This window comes from Cetorhinus maximus, chromosome 16 (assembly GCF_964194155.1).
Source record: "Cetorhinus maximus chromosome 16, sCetMax3.hap1.1, whole genome shotgun sequence".
Lineage (NCBI taxonomy): Eukaryota > Metazoa > Chordata > Chondrichthyes > Lamniformes > Cetorhinidae > Cetorhinus > Cetorhinus maximus.
Genome location: NC_135894.1, coordinates 69,690,074 through 69,716,404, shown reverse-complemented (window position 1 = coordinate 69,716,404; position 26,331 = coordinate 69,690,074). Strand labels below are relative to the sequence as shown.

The following is a 26,331-nucleotide window of genomic DNA, read 5'->3' as shown; positions in this document are numbered from 1 at the left end:
ATCTCTCCACAGAGTTTGGTAGACTAATGCTGCATTTTAAGTTCTGGTTAGTCTCATTACAGTCAATCCTAATACATTTTACATGAATTTTGATAGATAAATTGCTGCACTTCTAAACCAATTACACGTACAAGCTATAACCCTCTCAATATGAGTAACATACCATTACAACTACATAGATTTAATTCAGTCAGCCAACTAATGTGAAGTAGTGACAATATTGAAGATCTATGCAATGTCATAAAGATATTACATATACTTTTTGACATCCTGAGGTTGTGAAAGGTGCTGTATAAATGCAAGTTTTTCTTTCTTATATTCCTGATGGATAATTTGGTTTTGAGATTTGCCGTCCAGTAATAGAATAAACATAGTTTTTGATCGCTATGTTAAAAAAAACAAACCTGCCACACAAGAATGTGCTCACTGTTCAGTTTTGTACTGCACAAAGGTGGTAGTCCTAACTATGTTTTGCAGGATAGATAGAATCTAACTTGGTGAAATAAATGGTATTATTTTTAAAATGCTCACCACAAAAAATATTCATTTTTTCAGGCCTCCGTTATTTGCCGCCTCATTTATAGTGCAGTTTCAGTTGTGTTGAGAATTGGAAAGCTCCATTTCCCATGGATGTTTCCCCAACTAGAAAGGTGGTCCTACTGTACACCAAATTTTGGCATTACGTGTATTTTTTTTTAACATGTGAACATGGTGAACATGGACAGTTTTGGGATCATTTCTGCCAGCAAATACATACTCCTCCATTGCACATTTTTCAGGTTAGATATTAACCTGTTAGTTCTCAAACTCTGAATTTGGTGATATAGGCTCAAACATCAATTCTACTTTTTTTAAAAAAGGGATTGCTAACACCATGTATCAGAATAAAATCTTTTTTTTTGACTGTTCTAGAGCAGTCGAAAAGCCAAATTAAAAACATAAGAACAAGCAAAGACCATTAGTCCTAATATGCCTGCCTCACTTTGATAGATTTCAGCCCTACCTATCTGTCTTTCCATCAAAGCTTTCCAATGGACCACATCCTTTCCTATATATCATAAGCGTCAATGGGCCCATCTAAATGAGCAGTGAGGCACATTGTTACTAACCACATGATCATAGATTAAAGTCCCCTTCGGCTTGAATTTTGGGGGATTTCAGCTTGAGTGAAATATATATCACCATATTATCTTGGCAGGTAGGCAATGCAGGGAAAAATGAGCTAGAACTATGTCAAAACTATGAGAATGCCTAAAAATACATTTTCAAATTACATCAGTAAATAATCAATCAAGGGTATGAATGAACTAACCTCAATATGTGTGTTAAGTTTAAAACAAAAACAGAATTACCTGGAAAAACTCAGCAGGTCTGGCAGCATCGGTGGAGAAGAAATCAGTTAACGTTTCGAGCCTTAACGACCCTTCGGCAGAACTGAAGCATAGTTAAGAGAAAGGAGAAATATGAGCTGGTTTAAGGTGGGGGGGCGGGGGGAGAGAGAAGTTGAGGGTGTGGTGATTGTGGAGATAAGCAAGCAGTGATAGGAGCAGATAATCAAAAGATGTCACAGACAAAAGGATCAAAGAGGTGTTGAAGGTGGTGATATTTGTCTAAGAAAAGTGCTAATTAAGAATGGAAGACAGGACACTCAAGGTACAGCTCTAGTGCGGGTGGGGTGGACAGACTAACAAGGTTTTAGTTTTAGATTTAAAAATAATGGAAATAGGTGGGGAAAGAAGACCACTGCTTTATCACTGCTTGCTTATCTCCACAATCACCACACCCTCAACTACTCTCTCCCCCCGCCCCCCCACCTTAAACCAGCTTATATTTCTCCTTTCTCCTAACTATGCTTCAGTTCTGCCGAAGGGTCGTTAAGGCTCGAAACGTTAACTGATTTCTTCTCCACCGATGCTGCCAGACCTGCTGAGTTTTTCCAGGTAATTCTGTTTTTGTTTTGTTTTTGTCTCTGTTAAGTTTAAACCCTTGTTACTGCACTAGTATAGTAGGTTCACCAACTGCTTTGGTAATATCTAACCTGAAAAATGTGCAATTGAGGAATATGTATTTGCTGGCAGAAATGATCCCAAAACTGTCCATGTTCACCATCATTACTGTAGTATATGGGTCTGGCACGTATAATGTGGGACTGAGTAAAGTACCACCCACACAGTGATGTAAGACAGCACATGATCCACACGCAGGGTCAGTCGAGTGTTGGATAGAGCCGTGTGTACCAGTAAGCACGGACACAGCTCCTAGCTTGAATCCCTTACTGTATATTTGTACATAGTCTTTATTAACTACCAGAACTTACAGTTAACCTACATATGACTACTATAACTTCTTCAGACCTACCAAACTGCACCCAACACCCTATAACAACTACTTCCTATGACACTGAATGAACACCTGGGGCAGAATTTTGCCCTTGATGGGCGGGCGGGCCCGACCGACTCGGTGGCGGGCGGGGAGCCGATCACCGCCACCAAAACGGGCCCTGCTGCCATTTTAAGTGGGCGGGCCAATTAAGGCCCACCCAGAGTGTCGCCCGACAGGAAGCGCTATGCGCTTCCTGTGCGGGCGGAGGGGGGGAGATTCCCCAACTGTCAGAGTGCGCTCTTTCACACATGTGCACAAAAGAGTGCACTGCTCCCTGAGGCAAAGTGCTGCCTCATGGAGATCGCTGAAACTGTGAAACTCTAAAAATAGAAAAATTAAAAAATCATTAACATGTCCCCCTCATGTGAAAATGTCACACGAGATGGGACATGTTAGTGAAGAATACAAACACTTTATTAAAAGTTTTTACACCCGATGTCAAACCTCATCCCGCGAATGGATGAGGTTTGTAAAAAAATCACTTACCCGTCTGCCCGTTGGGCCCGTGCGCCGACCCGAAGTTCACACGGGCCCCTCAAAATCCTGGTTGATTGGAGAGTTAATGGCCTTAACAAGGCCTTTAATTAATGGCGGGCGCGCATCCCGCTGCATAGTGTGCCCGCCGACCAAAATATCGCGATGCCACGCGCTGACATGTGGACTCCGCCACCCGCATGCCAGCCAGAAGATTCTGCCCCTGGAGTCCACACATGTGCAGTGAGTGAAAATCCAGAAATTGTTTTCAGTGTTTCTATGTTTCCCCAAAGGGTTCTGCTGTTGAAGTGCCCCAATCTGCAAGCAGGTAGAAATCACTGAACTAATGAGAACTTGCCCTTTTACGCTATTAGTCTTGCTCTAAAAACCAGCAAGTTACACCTGAAAAATTGCACCTTATTGAATGATGTATAACTGGGTTTTTTAACAGACTACTCTAAAACCCCTGTTCTCCATTCAAAAAGAAATCCAGATAATTTTAAAACTATATTTTAAAAATTTGCTTATGATATATCAGTTTCTACCTTAATCCTGGATGTATGTTCCAATCATTTGTTACACTCTCAAAAAATTAAATTAAATGTGAAGGATAATCAATGTATTTTGCTGTCTGTTTGCTGTCTATGAGAATACTTCAAAGTGATTGGCTACTTACCCTGCTTGATGGCATCACTGTTGCTTGATGCCTTTCAGTATGGCTTCTTGAAGGGGAAATCATGCCTAACAAATTTATTAGAATTCTTTGAGGAGGTAACAAGGAGGATAGATAAAGGGGAACCAGTAGATGTAATATATTTGGATTTCCATTAGGCGTTCGATAAGATACCGCACATAAGGCTACTTAATAAGATATGAGCCCATGGTTAGTGTTTCGTGTCTGTATGATTCTTCTTCAGAGCTGTATAGCACTTCTTCAGCTCTGATGATGAGTCATACAGCCTTGAAATGTTAACTCTATTTTTCTCTCCATAGATGCTGTTAGACCTACTGGGCAGAATTTTCTGCCTGTCGGGCGGGCCTGACCCAATCTCCGGCAGGCAGGGAGCCAATCCCCGCTGGAGAAGTGGGCCCCGTCGCCATTTTAAGTGGGCGGGCCAATTAAGGCCCGCCCAGCATGACATATGCTGGGAAGTGCTATGCGCTTCCTGTGCGGGTGGGGGGAGAATCCCCAAATGTGAAAGTACACTCTTTTGCGCATGCGCACGAAAGAGCATACATCTCCCTAAGGCTAAGTGCTGCCTCAGGGAGATCGCTGACAGCTTTATAAACTTTAAAAATAGAAAAATAATAAAATCCTCATGACAATGTCACACGAGATGGGACATGTGAATAAATTTCACTGAAACTTTAATAAACTTTTTTAAACCCTACATGAAACCTCATCCCACCGATGGATGAAGTTTCATGTTTTTTCTATTGCCCGCCAGGGCTCCTGGCCTGCCCACCAACATTAAGGTTGGACGGGCAGGGCCTATAATTGTTTTAATTATCCTGTCAATGGCCTCAATTGGCCATTGACAGGTCGGTGGGCAGACAGCTGATCTCGCTGTGCTCCCGCCTTCCTGAAAATTTAAATGGGGCGGGATGACGTTGGGGGTTCCCCCGTTGTCATCCCGTGTCATTTTGCCGACAGCAAGTGGGCCCTGCCCCCTACTCGGCAACGGCAAAATCCAGCCCACTGAGTTTTTCCAGCATTTTCTGTTTTTGTTTCAGATTTCCAGCACCCGCAGTATTTTGCTTTTATATAACAGCCCATGGTGTTGGGGGTAGTATATTAGCATGGATAGAGGATTGGCTAACTAATAGAAGACAGAGAGTTGGAATAAGGGGGGCATTTTCAGGATGACAACCTGTAACTAGTGGAATGCCATAGGGATCAGTGCTGGGGCCTCAATTATTTACAATATATATTAATGACTTAGATGAGGGAAGTGAATGTACTGTCGCCAAATTTGCGGATGACACAAAAATAGGTGGGAAGGCAAGTGGTGAGAATGACACAAGAGTCTACAGAGGGATATAGACAGGTTAAGTGAGTAGGCAAAAACTTGGCAGATGGAATATAATGTAGGAAAATGTGATGTTATGCACTTTAGCAGGAAGAATAGAGGAGCTGAATATTATTTAAATGGAGCAAGAGTGCAGAAGGCTGCAGCACAGAGGGATTTTGGAGTCCTTGTGCATGAATTACAAAAAGCTAACATAAAAGTTCAACAGGTAATAGGGGAGGAAAATGGAATGTTGGTCTTTATTTCAAAGGGAATGGAGTATAAAAGTAGGGAAGTCTTGCTAAAACTATACAAGGCACCAGTTAGATCACACCTAGAATACTGAATAATTTTGGTCCCCTTATCTAAGGAAAGATATACTAGCATTGGAGGCAGTTCAGAGAAGGTTCACTATGTTGATCACAGGTATGGAGGGATTTTCTTATGGAGGAGAGGTTGAGTAGGTTGGGCCTGTACTCATTGGAGTTTAGAAGAATGAGAGGCGACCTTATTGAAACAGAGAGCTGCCGGCCATTTGATTGGTTGTCAGCACTATCGTCCCAGCGGCGCTGCCGGGAGCATTGGCCACTGCTAGGACTACAAACAGTCTCACCAGTCTAAGTGTTGGAGCCCACAGGATCAGGTAGGGGTCTTTCACTAGGGATGGGAGGCCTGGGCAGGGTAAGGGAGAACCACGGGGAGTGGGGGAGGAGGGGTAAGACCTTGGGGAATGCACCCGATCTGGAAAGGGGGCCAGTGATGGAGGAACACTCCACCACCCCCCCTTCCCACTCAAGTCCCGAGCAGAGTGAGCTTCCAGGCTTTCCCCATCCCTGAACTCCTCCTGCTGGCCATTCAAGAGCCTTAATTGGGGCAAGGGCAGGCGAGCCATCCTAGGCCTCACCCAGCCCCCCCAATAAAGTTGTAGGCAGGTCAGAGGCAGGTGGGGAGGAGGGTGGTGAGAAGGCACACCTGGAGAATTTTACAGCCTCCCCACCGCCCTCCCACCACACTGCCTGCAAACCCACCGGTGGGGGACCATAAAATTTGCCCATTGCTACTGTCCCCTCAAATACTCACCATAAATTAGGGCAGAATTTAATGCCCTGCCCTGAGGCAACTTTGAAGGCAGGGGACATTAAATCAGGCACTGTCCCAACTAAGTCCGAGGTGGGAAGGCTCATGGGTGGTCTTCCTGCCCCACCGTCAACTGAGGCCCTCAAATGGACAATTAATGCCCACTTAAGGGCCTCATTCCACCACTGCTGGTATTCAACCAGCGGTTGGCAAGGGAAACTTGCCCTGCAGGGAGCCCAAAAAGCAAAACCAAAATTGAGTTTGCTTCCGAGCTCCCAGGAGAGGTCCATCATTCAAAAGCACTCAGTACCTGATTGAGGGACCCAGCATTGGGAAGTGGGGGTCCCTGAGACTAACACCCCCAGCCCTCACTGTAGACCCCCTCCCTCCACCCTGCAACCCCCAACCAAGCTCCCTCCATCCTGCCCTCACTCACTTGCAGCCTGGATCCCTCGGCTGGGCCTTGCTGAATGCATTGGTGGCAATAGCCACCACTTCCGCTATGATTGGCTGGCAGCTCTTGCTGGGTGGGATTTCTGCTCCCAGGGTCCTTGATCCCAGGCAAAGCCCGCCACAGGCCATTTAAGTACCTGTTTGGCAAGATGCCTGTTGTCTCAATTAAAGACCGCCCTTAGTTTCTGGCCACCAACCTCTCCCATTTCAAGTACTCACTATGCTAATCTACTCAGATATTCACCACCTCAATACTCTCTACTCTCCATCATCTTCTTTACAATCCTTCTCAGCTCAATGCCTTGCCCCTTGGACACTCTACCCACACATTCTCATTATTTTCCTCCAGAAATTATTTTCAATTCCCTAAATCTGCTCACTCCTCCAACCCATTACCAACTCCCTGTATGCCCTATCACATTTGTACAGATCAAGCACCTGCCCCCAAACCAAATATCTAGTCACTGTCTTTGAATAATCTCAGAGAAAGTTCACTTCGTTATAAATTGCAGCATCCTCTGAAATTCTGTGAACAATGGTATGGGAAATGAACTAGTAATATATTTAAAAATGAAATGTCCATCAGACACAGTGACTACACACCAGGGGTTGGGTATTCATGGGCCGAATCAGGCCGCAATGGGGGCAGAAGACCAAAAAAATGGTGCATGATGATGTCCTGCCCCTGTTTTCGACATTCAAAATTTTCATGAAGGTTGAGGTGGGGGGGGTGGGGGAGCATGGGACTGCAAACCTTGAGTTTAGCGCAATTAAGTTTGCTAAAGGGCATGTTAAAAGCCCCACTTTCGATCATCATTTAAATTTCTTGGAGACTGCCGGCATTCCGGGGCTGTCTGCCTCAGACTAGCTGAAGGCAGGTGTGGGCCAATCGGGTGTGAGTCAGGAAGGTAAGGAGTGTTTTTGCAGGTAAGTCTAAATGCTGATCAGAGGTGAAAGGACTGAACCCGTATGAAGGTAAAGTTAAAGCAGCCCATCACAGGTCGGGGAGCAGTCAGCATCAAGAACGTTGCCAGTTCACGTTCCAAGCATCGCATGGGCATCGGAATAGTGGGCAAGGTTGTTTGGACTCCACCTGAAGACCAGGAAGCCTGTAGCTGGAAAAGGATGCTGCATCTTCAGAAATCGAGGCCATTAGGGATGAGGAGGAGCAGCCTGTACAGGAAGGATGGAGCCCCAGGTATCAAGAGGCCAGAGGAGAGAGACGGGATGGGTGCATGAAGGAGAAGGAGACACCACCCTGAGCGCAGGATCTACAGGCAGAGGCAAAGACATCCGGACATGGCTGAAAACCAGTGTCAAAGCAGACTGCGGCTCTCTAGGCAGATGCCATAGGCATCTGTGCCCTTATCAGTTCAGGCCTCACGCCTTGCCCCACTGATCGCCATGCCCTGCCAGTAGCTGTCAAGGTAACCATAGACTTGAATTTCTCCACTGCTGAAACTTTTCAAAGAATCAGCTATGGAACTCTGCAACCTCTCACAGGCGGCTGCACAGTGGTGCATCACCAAGCTTACAGGTGCCTTCTTTGCCAAGACTGGACAACACATCAGATTCATAACTGATGAGGCTTCACAGGCTCAGAGAGTTTCACCACCATTGCTGGATTGCTCCAAGAGCAGGGTATTGTCAACTGCACTCATGTTGCCATCAAGGCACCCAGTGAATGACCTGTGAGACCCATCAACTGGAAGAGCTTCCACTATTTCAATATCTAACTGGTCTGAAACCACAGTAAGAGCTTCCTCCACGTATGCACTTGCTTTCCTGGCAGTTGCCATGAATCCTTCATTTTCCACCAGTCCAACCTGTCTAAGAACTTTACTCAACCCCCAAAGTGCATGGATGGATCCTAGGGGACAAGGGAATTCCCTTGATGAAATAATTACTGACTCCCATACGGGAGTCTCAGACAGAGGCACAGAGGTGATACAACCAATGCCACCTGCTCAGCAGGACAACATCGAGTAAGCCATTGGGCTTCTGAAGATCTGATTCCAGTGCCTGGACCAGTTGGGTGGTGTTCTCCGATAATCTCCAACAGTGGTCTCAGTCGTTGTAGTGGTCTCTGAATCTTCATATCACGGTCCTCCAGAGAAGCGTGGACCTTGAGGACAGTGAGGGCCTGGAAGAAGACAGCTTATTGGGGGAAGAGCAAGAGGAGTATTTGGAGGCAGAGGGAGATGGCGGTGAAGAAAAAGGTGCCCTTGCTGGCCTATTCCTGCCAACCTCTGTGAAGAAGAGGGCCTCTCTTCTTTCCCTCATGGCCTCCAGCATTAGATCCAGGTTGCCATCAACGAAGCAAGGGGCAGCCCTGCCCCGGATGCCAGGCCTCTGGCCCTCCTGTAACATCTTGCTTCTCTCTGGTGAAGTGGAAGGCTTTGGCACAAACCAGAGATCTCTCCCTCAGGACAACGGGCAGCCTCAGTGATGGTTGCTGTGGCTTGTCTAATCACCCACTTAGACCATAAGACACAGGAGCAGAAATTAGGCCATTCGGCCCATCGAGTCTGCTCCACCAATCAATCATGGCTGATAAGTTTCTCAACCCCATTCTCCCGCCTTCTCCCCGTAACCTTTGATCCCCTTACCAATCAAGAACCTATCTATCTCGGTCTTAAATACACTCAATGACCTGGCCTCCACAGCCTTCTGTGGCAATGAATTCCATAGATTCACCACTCCCTGGCTAAAGAAGTTTCTCCTCATCTCTGTTCTAAAAGGTCTTCCCTTTACTCTGAGGCTGTGCCCTCCGGTCCTAGTCTCTCCTAATAATGGAAACATCTTCCCCACATCCACTCTATCCAGGCCTTTCAGTATTCTGTAAGTTTCAATCAGATCCCCCCTCATCCTTCTAAACTCCATCGAGTATAGACCTAGAGTCCTCAAACGTTCCTCATATGTTAAGCCTTTCATTCCTGGGATCGTTCTCGTGAACCTCCTCTGGACCCTCTCCAGGGCCAGAACATCCTTCCTGAGATACGAGGCCCAAAATTGCTCACAATATTCTAAATGTGGTCTGACCAGAGCCTTATAAAGCCTCAGCAGCACATCCCTGCTTTAATATTCTAGTCCTCTCGAAATAAATGCCAACATTGCATTTGCCTTCCTAACTACCGACGCAACCTGCAAGTTAACCTTAAGAGAATCCTGGACTAGGACTCCCAAGTCCCCTTTGCACTCCAGATTTCTGAATTCTCTCCCCATTTAGAAAATATTCTATGCCTCTATTCCTCCTACCAAAGTGCATGACCTCATACTTCCCCACGTTGTATTCCATCTGCCACTTCTTTGCCCATTCTCCTAACCTGTCCAAATCCTTCTGCAGCCTCCCTGCCTCCTCAATACTACCTGTCCCTCCACCTATCTTTGTATTATCTGCAAACTTAGCCAGGATGCCCTCAGTTCCTTCATCTAGATCATTAATGTATAAAGTGAAATGTTGTGGTCCCAACACTGACCCCTGCGGAACTCCACTAGTCACCGGCCACCATCCTGAGAAGGACCCCCTTATCCCCACTCTCTGCCTCCTGCCAGACAGCCAATCTTCTATCCATGCTAGTACCTTGCCTCTAACACCATGGGCTCTTATCTTACTGAGCAGCCTCCTGTGCGGCACCTTGTCAAAGGCCTTCTGGAAGTCCAAGTAGATAACATCCATTGGCTCTCCTTTGTCTAACCTGCTCGTTACCTCCTCAAAGAATTCTAACAGATTTGTTAGGCATGACCTCCCCTTGATGAAACCATGCTGACTTTGCCCTATTTTACCATGCACTTCCAAGTATTCTGAAATCTCATCCTTAATAATGGACTCTAAAATCTTACCAATGACCGAGGTCAGGCTAATCGGCCTGTAATTTCCCGTCTCTTGCCTCACTCCCTTCTTAAACGGGGGTTACATTAGCGATTTTCCAGTCCTCTGGGACCCTCCCTGACTCCAGTGATTCCTGAAAGATCACCACTAATGCCTCCACTATCTCTTCAGCTATCTCCTTCAGAACTCTGGGGTGTGATCCATCTGGTCCAGGTGATTTATCCACCTTCAGACCACTTCATCTGACCCGCCTCCATTCCTGCCCCCACAGGCTCCAACTGGATAAGAAACATGTCTCCATATCAACTAAGCACTCACCCCTCCTGTCAAAACCTGAACTTCAGTCAGTTTCCCAGCAGAGGTGAAAGTCCAGCTCCAGGTGTTACATTCTGCTGCAAAGCAACCATGAAATGTCTTATGACCCTTCACAGGGATTGTAATTAGACCAAAATGGATGCTGGATCCAAACACAACAACATTATGAACATGGCCAAAGCCTGGATCAAAGAGCAACTGGACCAGAGCTTCTGCTTCTAAATTGCACGTGAAACAAGCAAACATATTCCAATCTGCAAAATTCCCTAACCAGACAACCGAATTCTGAATGATCTGAGTTTCTGTTACTTAACAATTAGACTCTGTGGCCTTAAAGTGACACAGCTCCACCTTAACAAAATATATATTTGTGCATACATGTTATAAAGAAGCTCAACATTATCCCAGACAAAGCAGCCCATTTGATCAGCACCCCATCCTTCAATATTTACTCCCCCAACACTGACACATAGTGGCAGCAGTGTATATATCTACAAGATGTATTGCAGCAACTCATCAAGGCTCCACCAAAGACACCTTACAAGCCCATGACTTCTACCACCTAGAAGGACAAGGTCAGGAGATGCTTGGGATCACCACCACTTCCTAATTCCCATCCAAGTCACACACCATCCTGACTTGGAGCTATAATCGGCTTTGCTTCACCATGGCTGGCTCAAATCCTGGAACTCCCTCCCTAACAACACTGTGGATGTACCTACACTACATGCACTACAGTGGTTAACCACACCTTCTCAAGGGCAATTAAAACTGGCCTTGCCAGCAATGCTCACATCCCAAAAACAATTAAAAAAGAAACCACCCCACCTTATGCACAGCACATTATTCAATTCACTGTGATCAGTGCCATGGGAAATACAATCATAAGATCACTGCTCTCTGGGGAAGAGAAGTCCAAAGACCAATGACCCTCTGAGAGAAGAAATTCCTCCACCCCTTCAATAGGAGACCTGTTATGTGTAAACTGTGCCCCCTCCCCCCCCATTATAGATTCTCCCACATGGGAGAATCTACCCTTCAAGGCCCCTCAGCATTCATATGTTTCAATATGATCTACACCTCTCATTCTTTTAAACTCCAGTGAGTATAGGTACGACTTGATTAACCTTTTCTCATAAGCTAACCCCTACATTCTAAGAATCAGCCTAGTGAACCTTCTCTGCACTGCTTCCAATGCAAGTATATTCCTCCTTAAGTAAGGAGGCCAAAACTGTACAGAATGCTCCAGGTGTGGTCTCATCAATGTACAATCGTAGGATTTTAATACTCCAAACCCCTAGCAATAAAGGCCAACATTCCATTTTTAAAAATGTATTCTTTCATAGGATGTGGGCATCACTAGCAAGGCCTACATTTGTTGCCCATCCCTTATTGTTCCTGAAATGAGTGGCTTACTAAGGCATTTCAGAGGATAGCTATGAGTTAACCACATTACTGTGGATCTGGAGTTACATGTTGGCCAAACCAGGTAAGAATGGCAGATTTCCTTCCCTAAAGGGCATTAGTGAACCAGATGGGTTTTTACGACAATCGATGATAGTTTCATCGTCACCATTACTGAGACCAGCTTTCAGTTCCAGATTTTATTTATTGAGTTCAAATTCCACCAGCTTTCCTGGTGGGATTTGAACCCGTGTCCCCACAGCATTAACCTAGTCCTTTGAATTACTAGTCCAGTGACATTATCACTATGCCACCAAATCCTTCCTAATTACTTGCTGTACATGCATGCTAATTTATGATTCACGTACAAGGACACAGATCCCTCTGTACTGCAGCATCCTGCAGCGTCTCTCCTTTTAAATAATATTCTGCTGTTCTAGTCTTCTTGCCAAAATGGCGCCTTCTGGAAATTCAAATATGCTACATCTACTGGTTCTCCTTTATCCACCCTGCTTATGACATCCTCAAAGAACTCTAATAAATTTATCAAACATGATTTCCCTTTCACAAAACCATGTTGAGAGCATGACTGTATTATGATTTCCCAAATGTCCTGGGATTACTTCCTTTATAAGAGATTCTGCATTTCATAACAGATGTTAGGCTAATTGGCCTATAGTTTCCTGCTTTTTGACTCCTTCTTTTCTTGAATAGTGGTGTTACATTTCCGGTTTTTCAATTCACTGCCTGAATCTGGGAAATTTGGAAGATTACAACCAATGCATCTACTATCTATGGAGCCACTTTCTTTAAGACCCTAGGATGCAGGAGAGGGGACTTGTCAGGCTTTAGTCCCTTTAATTTTCCCAGTACTTTTTCTCTAGTGATCGCGATTATTTTAAGTTCCTCCCTCCCTTGATTTTTTACTATTCTTGGGATGTTTTTTATGTCTTTTACTGTGAAGACATATAAAATACTTGTTCAAAGTTTCTGCCATTTCCTTGTTTCCCATTAATAATTCCCCAGTCTCATCCCCTAAGGGACCAACACTCACTTTAGCTACTCTTTTCATTTTTATATGCTTGTAGAAGCTTTTACTGTCAGTTTTCATATCTCTTACTAGTTTTCTCTCATACTCCAATTTCCCTGTCTTCCTTTTTAAAGACATCCTTTGCTGGTTTCTAAAAATTTCCCTATCTTCTAGCCTACCACTAATTTTTGCATCATTATACACCTTTTCTTTCAATTTTATACCATCCTAAACTTCATTAGTTAGCTATGGATGGTGCATCCCTCTTATAGAGTTTTTCTTTCTCAATGAAATATCTCCTTAAATATTTACCACCGTTTCTGCACTGTCTTACCTTTTAACCTATTTACCTGTCCACCTTCGTCAACTCTGTCTTCGTACCCTTGCAATTGCCTTTATTTAAGTTTAAGATGCTAGTTTTAGACCCATATTTCCCACAAACTGAATGTGAAATTCAATCATGTTATGATCACTCTTGCCTAGAGGATCCTTTCTATGAGGCCATTAATTAATCCTGTCTCATTACACAATCTGTCTCAGCATGTACCGATATATTTATATAGACACTTTTTTTTATTGTTGGTCATATTCTTTTCTGGCGTGCACTCCAATATGCCTTTGTTGCATTCAGGTAATTCATTGCATCTGGGAGCAGATCCAAGATAATCTGCCCTTGTGATTTTGAAGAAAGAGGAGACTTCAGGTAGGTAGCGACAGTAGCTCTGGCTCAGATGTTTTTTGATCCAGTTTTGGTCACCCTCCTAATGTTGTATTCTTTGGGTCAGCGTACATTTTTATTTTATTAAGTCTCTGTGAAGTGTCTTGGGACATTCTGCTATATTTGCTTTATACAAATGTATATGTTGTTGTTGATCTATTGCATCTGGGAGCAGATCCAGGAAATCCCCTATACTAACTTCAGATCTAGAATAAAATATTCACTTTTTTTCTTATCTCCACGGGTGTGTAATTCTGCACAGTTGAACATTAATGACTCTAATAAGTAAAAATTGTTTATATTACTCCTTGCTTTTTGAAGAGTAGGAATGACCTGCTTTAAGTAACTGCTTATCTTATAAACATTTATTATAATAAATGGGTGTGCTTATAACATAAAACAGGAACATCATTTGCAAATAAATTTGAAATGGTTTGGTGTTTTGGATTCAACCAATAACAAATGGATTGTGATTTTAACCAGAATAAATGAGTGTATTTTACTCTTCAGATAAACACTTTTTAAAATCAGTCAATCAAATGTCTGTAAGCATCAGATTGTACTTGCTGTCTATGGGAGATAAAAATAACATGTGTCTCTTTCTTTGTAGATGTGTCCAAAGAAATACTGTCAAAATGCTGTCAACATATAACAAAAAAGATTCAGAGAAGCCCCTTTAATAACATGGAAATGAGTCATCTGGAATTTGTGTTTTCTCTGACTTCTGATGTGTGGAAATCTTTGATTTTCATTGTGAATTCAAATCCATATAGAACAGCGTGGGATGCTTTTAAAATATAAAACCCACAGCTTAAGTAAATTTCTATTCATTGTCATCTGTATCCAGAATTGATTGGACATCCACAGGCACAGTCTCAATTTTTAACAATATATGCAAATTTGTTTCTCATCTTGTGGTGAATGACAGCCATATTTTCTGGGGATTTTTAGACCATTCGGTGACCTCCATTTATATGCCCAGAATTTGTGATTATAATCACAGTGAAACTGTCAGCATTGCTATCATGCGTGTATAAAACTGATAGCAACTTCCAGTGTTCTCACAGGCACAGTTAAATGAAAAAATCCAGAAGTTACTGTCAATGTTGCCTTGCTCGTCCCACAGATTACACTGTTCCAGTCCTAGCAGATGCAATCAGCACTGAATCAGTGATTTCCTGTGTACTTCAACTTCTTACACACTATTCTCGCTGTAAAAAGCTAAGCCTTGGTGAATGAGATGTAACTGAAATTTTAAATGCTGTTCTAGGTCATTATAACTGAGGAACAACCATTCTGACCCTGAAAACCTAACTTTAGAAGTGGGATGTGTGGAATATTCCTCCATGATGAAAATTCCATAGATTCTTAAATTAAAAATTAAACTTAAAAAAATGATATTTCAGCAACCACTTATAAAAGTGCAGCTGCCTTCACTCAGAAACAATTTTCATCTCTGAAACATGACTTGTGGGATTTATGAATTTAAAGAAAAGGTATTTTTCTGAACTTTTTCCCTACTTTGATGTAGGGCTATGAATACAAGTGTTTGTTTTTACAAGGGATTAAGTACTTGAAGGGATTAAAATGTATTTAATGGGCTAAAAATACCTACTGGAGTTGTTGGACAGGTCAGGTACCCTTTTGGGATTTTGGAGAGTAGACGCTAACGTGCATAAAATGTGAATAACATTTGTTGAACTCTCAAGCTGTCAAGTTATTTAAGTCCCTGGCTCTTTAAATTTTGAAAAAAAAACAGCCTATTGTGTCTTTAACGAGAAAAGAAAATCTGCATTTGGAATTTCAAAAGCTATTTGTTGACATTTGTTGTCTTCAGAATAGAAACTCCAGATTTCAACCAAATAGGGAACACAACCAAATCTTTTAGAACAGTAGCCCCTAAATTCCACTTCCTTTCCAATAATGTAAGAATTCCACAATTAAATTGGAACATTTCTTTGAACTCTTCAAAGTTAATTGATTGGAAAGAAATAATGTCTTCTGCTACCAGATTAAGAGGATTTTGATGTGTTATTTTCTTCACGTTTCCCTTCCGAGGACTAATACTGATGTTAATGCCCATCTAAGTGCTTTACAATGGGTGGTAAGCACACACATTAAATGTGTTAACCAAATCTAATTTGATCGGAGAGTTAGCAGAATGAAGCGTCAAGGGTTATTGAAATCCCTACCATGTTGTACTCACTTTGGGCAGCATTGTGCCCAAAATACAAGTTATCACTATTTAGAAATGCCTGTAATCGATCTGATGGGGTTAATGGCCCTATTAACGAGAAATTACTATTAAAATCTTGAGCTTTGCCCATTTATCATGTTATTGACATATCAGTTTTCAATGTGATTTGTGCTTGTTACAAGTCACTATGCACCAGGGAAGAGTTTTAAATATTTGATTTTGACAGGGTAGATAGGAAGAAACTTTTCCCCTTATTGGAGGGATCAGTGACCAGGAGGCATAGATTTAAGGTAGTGAGCAGGAGGTTTAAAGAGGATCTGAGGAAATTTATTTTCACCCAGAGGGTGGGGGGTATCTGGAACACACTGCCTGAAAGGGTGGTAGAGGCGGGAACCCTCACAACATTCAAGAAGTATTTAGATGAACACTTGAAATGCCATAGCGGGCCAGGTGCTAGAAAATGGGATTAGAATGGATTGAAGCTTGATAACCAGCACAGACAGAATGGGCCGAAGGGCCTCTTTCCATGCTCTATGACTCTATAAGACTGAGGGTTATAATTATAATATTAGTACTGCTTGATTGCTTTAAAAACTATCATTATCACAGTTGGGGGGTTGGTGAGGGAGGGCTGTAATTTAGCAGTTTGATTGACCACTTGGGGAGGTTATTAAGGGATTGGCCATCTTTGATGTAGGGCTATGAATATGAATAGAATATGAATTATAAGGGATTAAGTACTTGAAGGGATTAAAATGTATTTAATGGGCTTTTATCAATGAGAGTTCTATATATATAGTATATAGTGAAGTCTGAAATAGATGCTTCGAAATTTTATTTATTTCATCTCAGGATGTCTCCTTAGGTCTGCCCATGGTTGATACTGGATGAGTTGACATGGAGGCTGTAACAACAAAGGATGATGGGTGGGGGCATGGGTTGACACAAATTGGCATTAAGTTGGCATAAGAGCTACAAGGTGTCATGGAGATTGGGTAGAGGGGCATAAGTTAGCATGGAGGGTATGAGGGGCCCTGGAAGGGTGGGTGGGGGGCCGTGTGATGGCAGACAAAGGCATGAATGGAGCATGGTGTGTGTGGGGTTGTGAGGGAAGGTGAGGGGTGAGGGCTAGAGGGCCTTACTGTTTTTATTACAGCTGGGACTGGGATTTAAATTCATTGCCACAGAAGGCTGTGGAGACCAGGTCATTGAGTGTATTTAAGACCGAGATAGATAGGTAAAGGGATCAAAGGTTACAGGGAGAAGGCGGGAGAATGGGGTTGAGAAACTTATCAGCCATGATTGAATGGCGGAGCAGACTCGATGGGCCGAATGGCCTAATTTCAGCTCCTATGTCTTATGGTCTTATGGGACAAAGCCCCAGAGCATTAAGGCAGGCCTTTCAAACAGCCGCCTCAGCACTCGGCAGTGACTGTGACTGCCTCTGCACCATTTCTGGGGGTGGCAGGCCCAACTTTGGCACGCACCCAGGACCCCAGCAACAAAAACTGACCTATCAGGGACATTTCACCTGAATCAGGTTCGTGGAGTCAGGAAATTTCCTGACTGCATTCCTGACATGGGAGCAAAAATTTGGGCCAAAAGTTGTCTTCATAAGGGGTTTAAATTATTCATATGGCTTTTCAGAACAAAGAAAGGTTTGATAACAATGGGTAAACAAGGGAAGGTCTATAAGTATCCAGGGGCAGAAATTTTCACTCGGTGGGCAGGGGTGCGCCCGACCCGCTCAAGAGTGAAATGACACGCGTTGACATCGGCTGAGCCTGCCGATGTCAATGCACAGCCTGTTAAGGCCATTAAATAATCAATTAAGCTAAAGTTTTCGCTGCCCGTCCAACCTAACAATTGGACAGCGTGAAATCGCGGTGTGGTGCCGATCGCAGGCGGCGAGCAGCTTCCTCACCGCCCCCGCTGAGCCTGCCCGTCAAGGGCAAAATTCTGCCCCATGCGTTATTCAGATCTAAAGTTGGAGGTAATTGGTTTAAATTTCCATCTGGAACATCCCAGGAATGTCACATCACTATGGAAATAGGTTATGCGGGGAGGTATCCCCTGTTTGGGTTTACCTGTGTGTTTTCTCACAGTAACCATTAGTCATATCGGGTGCAACTTTGAAACTCCAGGCAGTTTATGACTGGAGCCGGAACAGCTTGGAAACAGGCAGAGAGAGAGAGAATCTGCTATAAGCTGTAAAGGAGCTGTGGGTGCAGAGCAGAGGGCCATCAGAAATCAGGGGTACTTCTAAGTTTGAATTACTAAGCATGAGGCCCATGCTTGATCTGAGGTAACCACAATCGTGAGGTGCTTAAGGAGAGTTGGAGGGTTGCTTAGCTGGGTGTTAGTGGAAGCACCCCAAGAAATCTTATACGTCGGAGAATAACAGGAACATAATCAAAGTGAATTCCAGAGAGCTGTGGCACACCGGAGTTTGGTCCCAGGAGAAATTAAGGAACCCTCAAGGTCCTGGAATGCATAGGGTGATGCTTGGGTGAAAATAAAAGTAGAATGGCGTGTTCTGTAGAGATTTTCGGAATAAGTGTTATAAAATATAGTGTAAAGTTAGTAGCACTTGCTTTGTTTAACTCCACTACAGTAAAAATTTTTGATTAAAATGTGAAATCTTGCAGTGTAATTCCTTCAGCTGAAAACTAGGAGTTCAAATTTCTTTTTAAAAGTTAATGGTCTCCCTCAGCATCATAACAGGGGGACAACTGGTTTAGCTATTCACTGCCAGATCTAGCTTGACCATAAAAAGCACCATCAGATCCTGTTCTTGTCTGCCAATACTGCTCATTAATCCAGGATCATCCTGGAAAACAAAGAAAACTGTCTGACTTATTTTATGTACTGTAAACCGTCCTCTTAAACTCCTCTCCCCACATCCCCTCCAAGTGTAAGGAGGTGTCACGGATATCACAAAGATTGGCCGGATGTTAACAGTGAGGTTGAGTGTCTTGGGCTACAGGAAAATATAGACGGGATGGTTAAATGGGCAGATAAGTGGCAGTTGGAATTTAACCCTGAAAAGGGTGAGGTGATACACTTTGGAAGGAGTAATTTGACAAGGAAGTAGTCAATGAATGGCATGACAATGACACTAGGAAGTTCTGAGGAACAAAGGGACCTTGGCGTGTGTGTCCATAGATCTCTGAAGGCAGAGGGGCATGTTAGTGGGGTGGTGAAAAAAGCAAAAAAAAAGGGACACTGGCCTTTATCAATCGAGGCATAGATTACAAAAGTAGGGAGGTCATGTTGAAGTTGTATAGAACCTTGGTGAGGCCACAGCTGGAGTACTGTGTGCAGTTCTGGTCACCACATTATAGGAAGGATGTGATTACACTGGAGGGGGTGCAGAGGAGATTCACCAGGATGTTGCCTGGGATGAAACATTTAAGTTATGAAGAGAGGTTGGATAGACTTGGGTTGTTTTCATTGGAGCAGAGAAGACTGAGGGGCGACCTGATCGAGGTGTACAAGATTATGAGGGGCATGGACAGGGTGGATAGGGAGCAGCTGTTCCCCTTAGTTAAAGGGTCAATCACAAGGGGACATAAGTTCAAGGTGAGGAGCAGGAGGTTTAGGGGGGATATGAGGAAAAACATTTTTACCCAGAGGGTGGTGACAGTCTGGATTGCACTGCCTGGGAGGGTGGTGGAGGCGGATTGCCTCACATCCTTTAAAAGTATCTGGATGAGCACTTGGCACGTCTTAACATTCAAGGCCAAGTGCTGGTAAATGGGATTAGGTAGGTAGGTAGGTCAGATGTTTCTCACATGTTGGTGCAGACTCGATGGGCCGAAGGGCCTCTTTTGCACTGTGAGATTCTGTGATTCTGGGATTCTTTGGATGGTCTCAGTCTTAGTGACAGTCAGTTGCCTCTGCCACTTTCTCCTTTCCACTGCCCCATGTATATTGTATAAATTAAGGTTGTGTCCGCAGGTGGGTGGGGGAGGGGCACTCATTAGATAATTACTTGGGCACGTATAAAGAGACACTGCCTCCCCCTTACGATTGGAGCTTTGGCGTGGAGGCTATTATATGCAGCAGTCCCATGCAATAAAAGGTTAAGATGGTTCCAGGACAGTCTTTTCTATGGCCTGGGAGTCAGAGTCCATGTTCCCCACATACATAAGATTGTGCGAGGTTGCAGCCCTTTCTGGCTATTTGAAAGGGTTGCTCCTTTCATTGCACTTCAGCCCCAAGCTCCTGATCTTGGACCACGCAGTGTAGAGGGGGGCAGAGGTGGAGGAGGACCTCTTCGTAAGCCTGCTCCCGGGCCTGGCCAAAGCGGCCATCAACAGATCCAGGCAGTGGGCAGTCGAGGAGGTCGTCTGACCCAACTGTCTGCCCCTCTACGGCAGCTATGTTCACGGCCGAGTGGCCCTGGAAAGGGAGCATGCAGTGTCCACTGGTACGCTAGAGGCCTCCTGCCCCCGGAAATGACATTTTGATTTGATTTTGTAAGTTTCCTTTCACATTTTTGTTTTAGTTACAGTGCCCCACCAGAGGCTGTCACCCCACCCCCCCCACTGCCAGTTTATCGATTTTTATAGTTTAATTTATTTATTTTGTTTCTCAAAAGAGTATGAAGAGACACTGCCCCTCCTTTACGATCGGAGATTTGGAGTGGAGGGTATTAGATGTAGTAGTCCCAGGCAATAAAAGATTAAGGTGGTTCCAGGCCACCTGACTTTTCTGTGGCCTAGGAGTCTGAGTCTGTGTCCAATGCATGCATAGACTGTGTGAGGTTGCAGCCCCTTTTTGATTATTCGAAGGGGCTGCTTCTCAAATTTTGGTTGCACTTCAGCCCCACGCTCCTGACCTTTGACCACGCAGTGCAGAGGGGGGCGGGCAGGATAGAGGACCTCCTGCGCCTGGGCCTGGGCCTGGCCAAGGTGGCCATTAACAGGTCCAGGTAGTGAGCAATTGAGGGGTCATTCCACCCAACTGTCTGCCTCTCTTCTGTGGTTATGTCCGAGCCCAGGTGTCCTTTGAGAGGGAGCATGCAGTGTCCATCAGTACACTTGAGGCCTTCGCAACTAGTAGCATCACAGGGGCTGGAGTGCATTATCTCCCCCCACAATATTATTTTATTTAATTTGTTAAATTTCCTTTAGAGTTTTGTTTTTGCTTTACAAAGCTGTTCGTTGATTAGTTCACTCATTAATTTGTTTAATTGATACACTTAAAAGTGTATAAAGAGACACTGCCTAGAAAGTCACTCAGTTCAAGGGCAATTCAGGATAGGCAACAAATGCTGACCTTACCAGCAACGCCCACATCCCATGAAAGAATTTTTAAAAATTCTGCACTTTGTATCTTTCCTGTTTGCCAGGATCTCTGCTTTTATCCCCGGGGAGGCCACATGCAGTGTCCACTGGTCTGCTTGAGGCCTTCCACGACCAGTGGGCACCGCAGGGACTGGAGTGCAGTATCAGCCCCGTGAATGGTATTTTAATTTAATTTGCAAAGTTTCAGTTAAAGTTTTTGATATTTGTTACCCTTTACAGCGTTGTCAACTAGTTTATTAGTTAATTTATTGTTTGCTCAAAAGAGCATAAAGAGACATTTCCCCATTGAGGGCTGGTCCATTAGTTAATTACTTGTTTATTTGATTTTACTCAAAAGTATAAAGAGACATTCCCTTTAAGAGATCATTCTTTCGTTAAATTGATTGATTTGTTTGTTTGATTTACTTGAGTACAAAGAGTTACTACCTTTTAATTTAATAAGTTTCCTTTGAAGTTTTGTTTTAATTTACAGTTAATTTATAGTACCCCTTCAAAAGTGGTTCATCATTGATTTATTCATTCATTGTCTATGGGTCTCTCAAAAGAGAGTATAAAGAGAACACTGCCCCTTTAAGGGGTGGTTCATTAGTTAGTTTATTTGATTTTATTCAAAAGAGTATAAAGAGACACTTCAAGTTTCCTCCGTAGTTTTAGTTTCCGATAAAGCACTCCTTTAAGGGGTTGTTAATTAGTTAATTTGTTTATTTGTTTTTAGTTTACCCAGAGTATAAATAAACACTTATTGACACTGGAGGGGGGTTGTTCTAGGGTCAGGAGCTATACATTTGTAATGTTAATAGAGTTGTGAATAAATCTAAAACTGAGTAAAGATTGACTTCTGGTCTCCTCCTTCACCAACTGGCTATTGGCAGTTGACTGTCAGTCATTTGTGCATTCTCCATGGCAACGCCTCTACCAATCAGAGTCATCTGACATAGGTATTTTCTTGCGAATTGTCCTGATGAGTGCAAGACTAAAAGCTTTGACAAAAGTCTCTTTTTTCAGCAATATTCTGTCCTAATTATTAAACTGACGGTTTCCCTTTCAATTTCTACAGTCATTCACAGTCTTCCTCCTCCTTCAGGTATCATGCCCTAAAAGGGCATTGGTGACCATGGACTTCCATTGGAATGGTCCATGAATATGCTTGATGAAACACTGCAGTGGTTTGCTGTTGCCTTCTGCAGTATGACTGACCAGGAAACTTGCTCAGTCTTTCCACCATCAGGCATGTTGTAAGGATTTACAGGTTGATAACCAACCTGTTTGGCCATGTTATCAACATACCTTTTGTGGCCAACGCGTCCTTGAGCGGGACTTAAACCCAGAGCTTCTGGCCCAGAGGTAGAGATGCTATTCACTGTGCCACAAGACCTCCTATTCATTCACAGTAAGAGCGATTAATCATGTATAAGTAACAGAACTGCAATCCACATTTGGGCTTCCATAAATATTAAACTGATTTATCAAAATGTTCATTTGATCAGGTTAGTGTGACTTTATTTATAATTATTGTACAGACAAATGTAAATGCCATATGTCAGCAGGTCCAATATCCTCTCTTTAGTGCTCAGTCAATGCCAAAGCCACCATTGCGTCTGAGCACCAAAACGTTATGTTCCAATCAAGCACAGACATGACGCACAGTGGTATGTCAATGACATTTAAATGAAGCATCTAAACTTCAGCTGTCATGCTTTTTTTTCCACTGTGCCAAGGCTCTAATTTTTGTGGTTAACACTCCTAAAATTCATGATCTTGGTACATTATTTTACATTGAATATTTAAATCTTAAACATATTTGCCAGAATCATTCTCTATACAGTAACAATACACATTTTGTAATATACTTGTATATCTTAATATACTTGTATATAATGATAATTGATCCAGATTTGTGCTTCAAAATAACTTCTGACAAAGAATCTATATGCAAAACATCAACTTGCCCCCTCCTTCCAAGATACCAATAGTCAAAGTTCACATCAACAGGCCCTCCGCCAGTGAAGGAAATAGCTAAGGTCTGAAGTTACTAAAGCCAATGTTCAAGCTGGGAGGCTGCAGGGGCTCCAGGAGCAGGTGGAGATATTGGGCTGAATTATATGAGGTGCCAGATTACCCCTGGCTAAAAACTTGTTGGCTGTTAGTAGGCTGGAGGCAGGATTTCTGCCCCTCAGGATCAGGAAGTCCTGTCTCAAGAAGCTACCGGCCAATCAGATGCCAACAGCTCTCCAGCATTTCAGGACAGAGGTGTGAGGTGTTGGATTGGGATTTGGGTCAAAGTCTCGTCAGGTGCCAACCTGGCAGTTCCCAGTGAGGGTGGCTGGAGGGAGCTGAGGTTCAAGAGGCCTATGCAGGGATATCATGGGGGAATAGGGGGTGGTAAAACTTACAGTATGCCCTCCAATAGGCCCAGGGGCAGGGAAAGCTGCTGGACTAGCTGCTTGGTGTGGGCCTCTCCCACTGCTGATTATATCCCAGCGGGATGAGGACTTTAAGTAGGAATTTATTGGCTACATAAGGGCCTCAATTGGCCCACTGGTGGGTGGGCCACCTAACGCTAACCCCGCCACGGATATAATTGCAATGGGGGAAAGGGGTGGATATTTCCTGCCTTCAAACCCACCAGCAGGGGAGCATTAAAATGCGACGTTCCTGAAACTTAGGCGGAGTTTGATTTGAACAGGGCATTTAATAGCTAGTGAAAGTGTAGGCAATCAACACAACTTCCTCCTTTTCCCTACTTTAGCCAAATAATTCTGACTAAAATATGAAAAATGGGTAACTTGTAACTTCATAATTAGGGGAGGGGATTGGTGTTAAACACGTGCACTTTAACTCGTCTAGCTTTAATATCCAATTCTGAAAATTGCAGCTGTGCAATAATAGAACATCGACAACATAACAAAGTTAAAATAATTCATAAGGAGTACAAAAGTTAAAAATTAGATTGTATTAACCCGTAATAATTTAGTATTTTGATCATTTTTACAAATAATTCCTTTCCAAAGAACTGTTTTAATGGTCTATATCACCACACCTCTCTTGGCCACTTACCTCTTACTCTACTTAACAAGTCTACACAATACAAAGAATAATTTGCATTGAAATAGAGCAATAGATAAATGTGTGTGCATATTTAGGCAAAAATCCTTTGGGGTTAATCCAGTTGACAATTGCTATTTATATTTGGCTGTAATCATGTTTGCATGCACCTGCTTAAATATACTTGTTATTTCTACTCACCCAACACAAGAAGTTCCATTCTTTGTTCACTGTTACCCACAATGTCATCTGGAGTGATAACAGAGCAGTAATAAGCCCCGCTGTCTCCCCAGTATAACCTCCCAATCTGGAGATCTGCATCTGTAAAAGATCCAACAGTGGTATCTAATTGACCTGGACAACATCAGGGGGCAACCTTCAGTCTACAGACATACAACATTTTATCATTAATGTCATTTTACCATCCGTATTTCTTTCTTGTTGATGAGGAATTCCTGGTTAACATTCAGTGCAGTAGGATTACTGCAGATAGAGCAGCCAATTTAATAATGTCACAGATGGTGACAGACAGCTGTAGTTTATTATAATTTGCAATTCTCAGCAGATTGAAAAGCAGGATCATCTTTTTAAAATTTCAAGTATGATATTGTGAAAATGATTAACTTAACAGGGGGTGAAATTCATCTGGGATCATGGCACAAACCAGGTGCAGTGTAAAGCAGACTATTGATTTGTTATCGTCCATCCTATACTACTTCCCAGGATAAATTTCACTGCCAAAATTTCTGCTCCCAATTTTTGTAATGTGAGACTATATTTAAATATGTTTTATATAACCTGGATATTACTTTAAGGCCACAAGTTGTAGAATTTGTCACTTGGTGACTGGACTTAGATTCTAGGTCACTGTTAGCTTATACAATGTACACTTGAAGCTTTTACACTTTTCTTTGTTGGACAAATACAAACTGACCCGTGTGTTGGAGCCACAGGTATATTAATGAACACAGGAATGCTCATTCATTGTGTGTGTAGGTCAGACCCTTTGATGAAGTTGTCAATTATCATCAAGAATAAGATATACAGTAACATAACGATGGAGAGTTCAAATTGTGGCTATTCAAATCCCAAGCTTAAATGTTAAAGGGGCTGGCACCCATGCGAGAAAGCTTCTATAAGACTGCTGGCAACATGCCCATAAACCCACAGCTGAAACCAAGCAGATGCATATAAGGCTCTAGGAATAAAATGTGTCCAGCTATTCCCAAAAGCCACCAGGGAATTGAACACTTACAATTCCAACCAGCACCACTACATGGCGAAGACGTCAGATGAAATGCAGCCCAAACGTTTGGCCCCCCCTCAGGTTAAACATCACCCAAGAGGAGAGGCTAAATATGCTCCCCTATTCCAGCAACGCAATTCTACCAATGTGAGGGAATTAGAAATAATATAATTTTATCTCGCTCCTCCCACTATGCATGTGTGCTGCTGGTTTCTTTAGCTCCTGAAGTAGAATTGTTATTCTAAGTTAATCAGGTAATGCCCTCTCTCAGGGTTTAGCTTTGGCACTCAATCTTACTAACCAGTTTCCATCTGAATATGTGTCCAATATTTGAAACAGTAGAGAGGTACCGGAGATTTATATTATATTTGAATTATTTAGGTAAAAAACAAACACCTAAGGGACTAAATTTGACAGCCCCAGATATGAGTATGGGGACCGCATTGAGCGATTACTTCATGCCTGTTCGATGTAATGCAGAAACGTTGAAACTTTTGTGCTGTCTTCTCATTACGATTTCTGTGTGCAACCAGTGTTAACCACACTGTTCACTGACTGCACACATCATCCAGGAGCTAATTACTTAAGCCTAGCCTGTAGCTCTTAAAGGGCAGGGGCAATTTGCCTGCTGAGGTGCTGACATCATGACAAATTGTGCTGTGCAACAAAGAACAATGGCTGACCAGGGGAGAAAGCACGTACCAAGGTTTTCTGATCAAAGCAGTGGCAAGGAGGACGGATGTCCTGTATCCGTAAGAGGCCCTTCGGACACAGGTAGCCGTGGAGGTCAGTGCTAGGAATGCAGCTCCAAGGATCCGGATGCAGGTGTCGCAAGAA

The 26,331-nt window shown here is 43.3% G+C and overlaps 1 protein-coding gene across 1 annotated transcript in view; it reads right to left on the bottom strand.

Annotated features, from left to right (window-relative positions):
• LOC144691963 (immunoglobulin-like domain-containing receptor 2) overlaps positions 1-26,331 on the bottom strand; it is a 142,107-nt gene that overhangs the window by 44,266 nt on the left and 71,510 nt on the right. Inside the window, exon 3 of the mRNA XM_078560539.1 lies at positions 24,450-24,569. Coding sequence (XP_078416665.1) covers positions 24,450-24,569 — 120 coding nt within the window. The remainder of the gene's footprint in view (positions 1-24,449; positions 24,570-26,331) is intronic.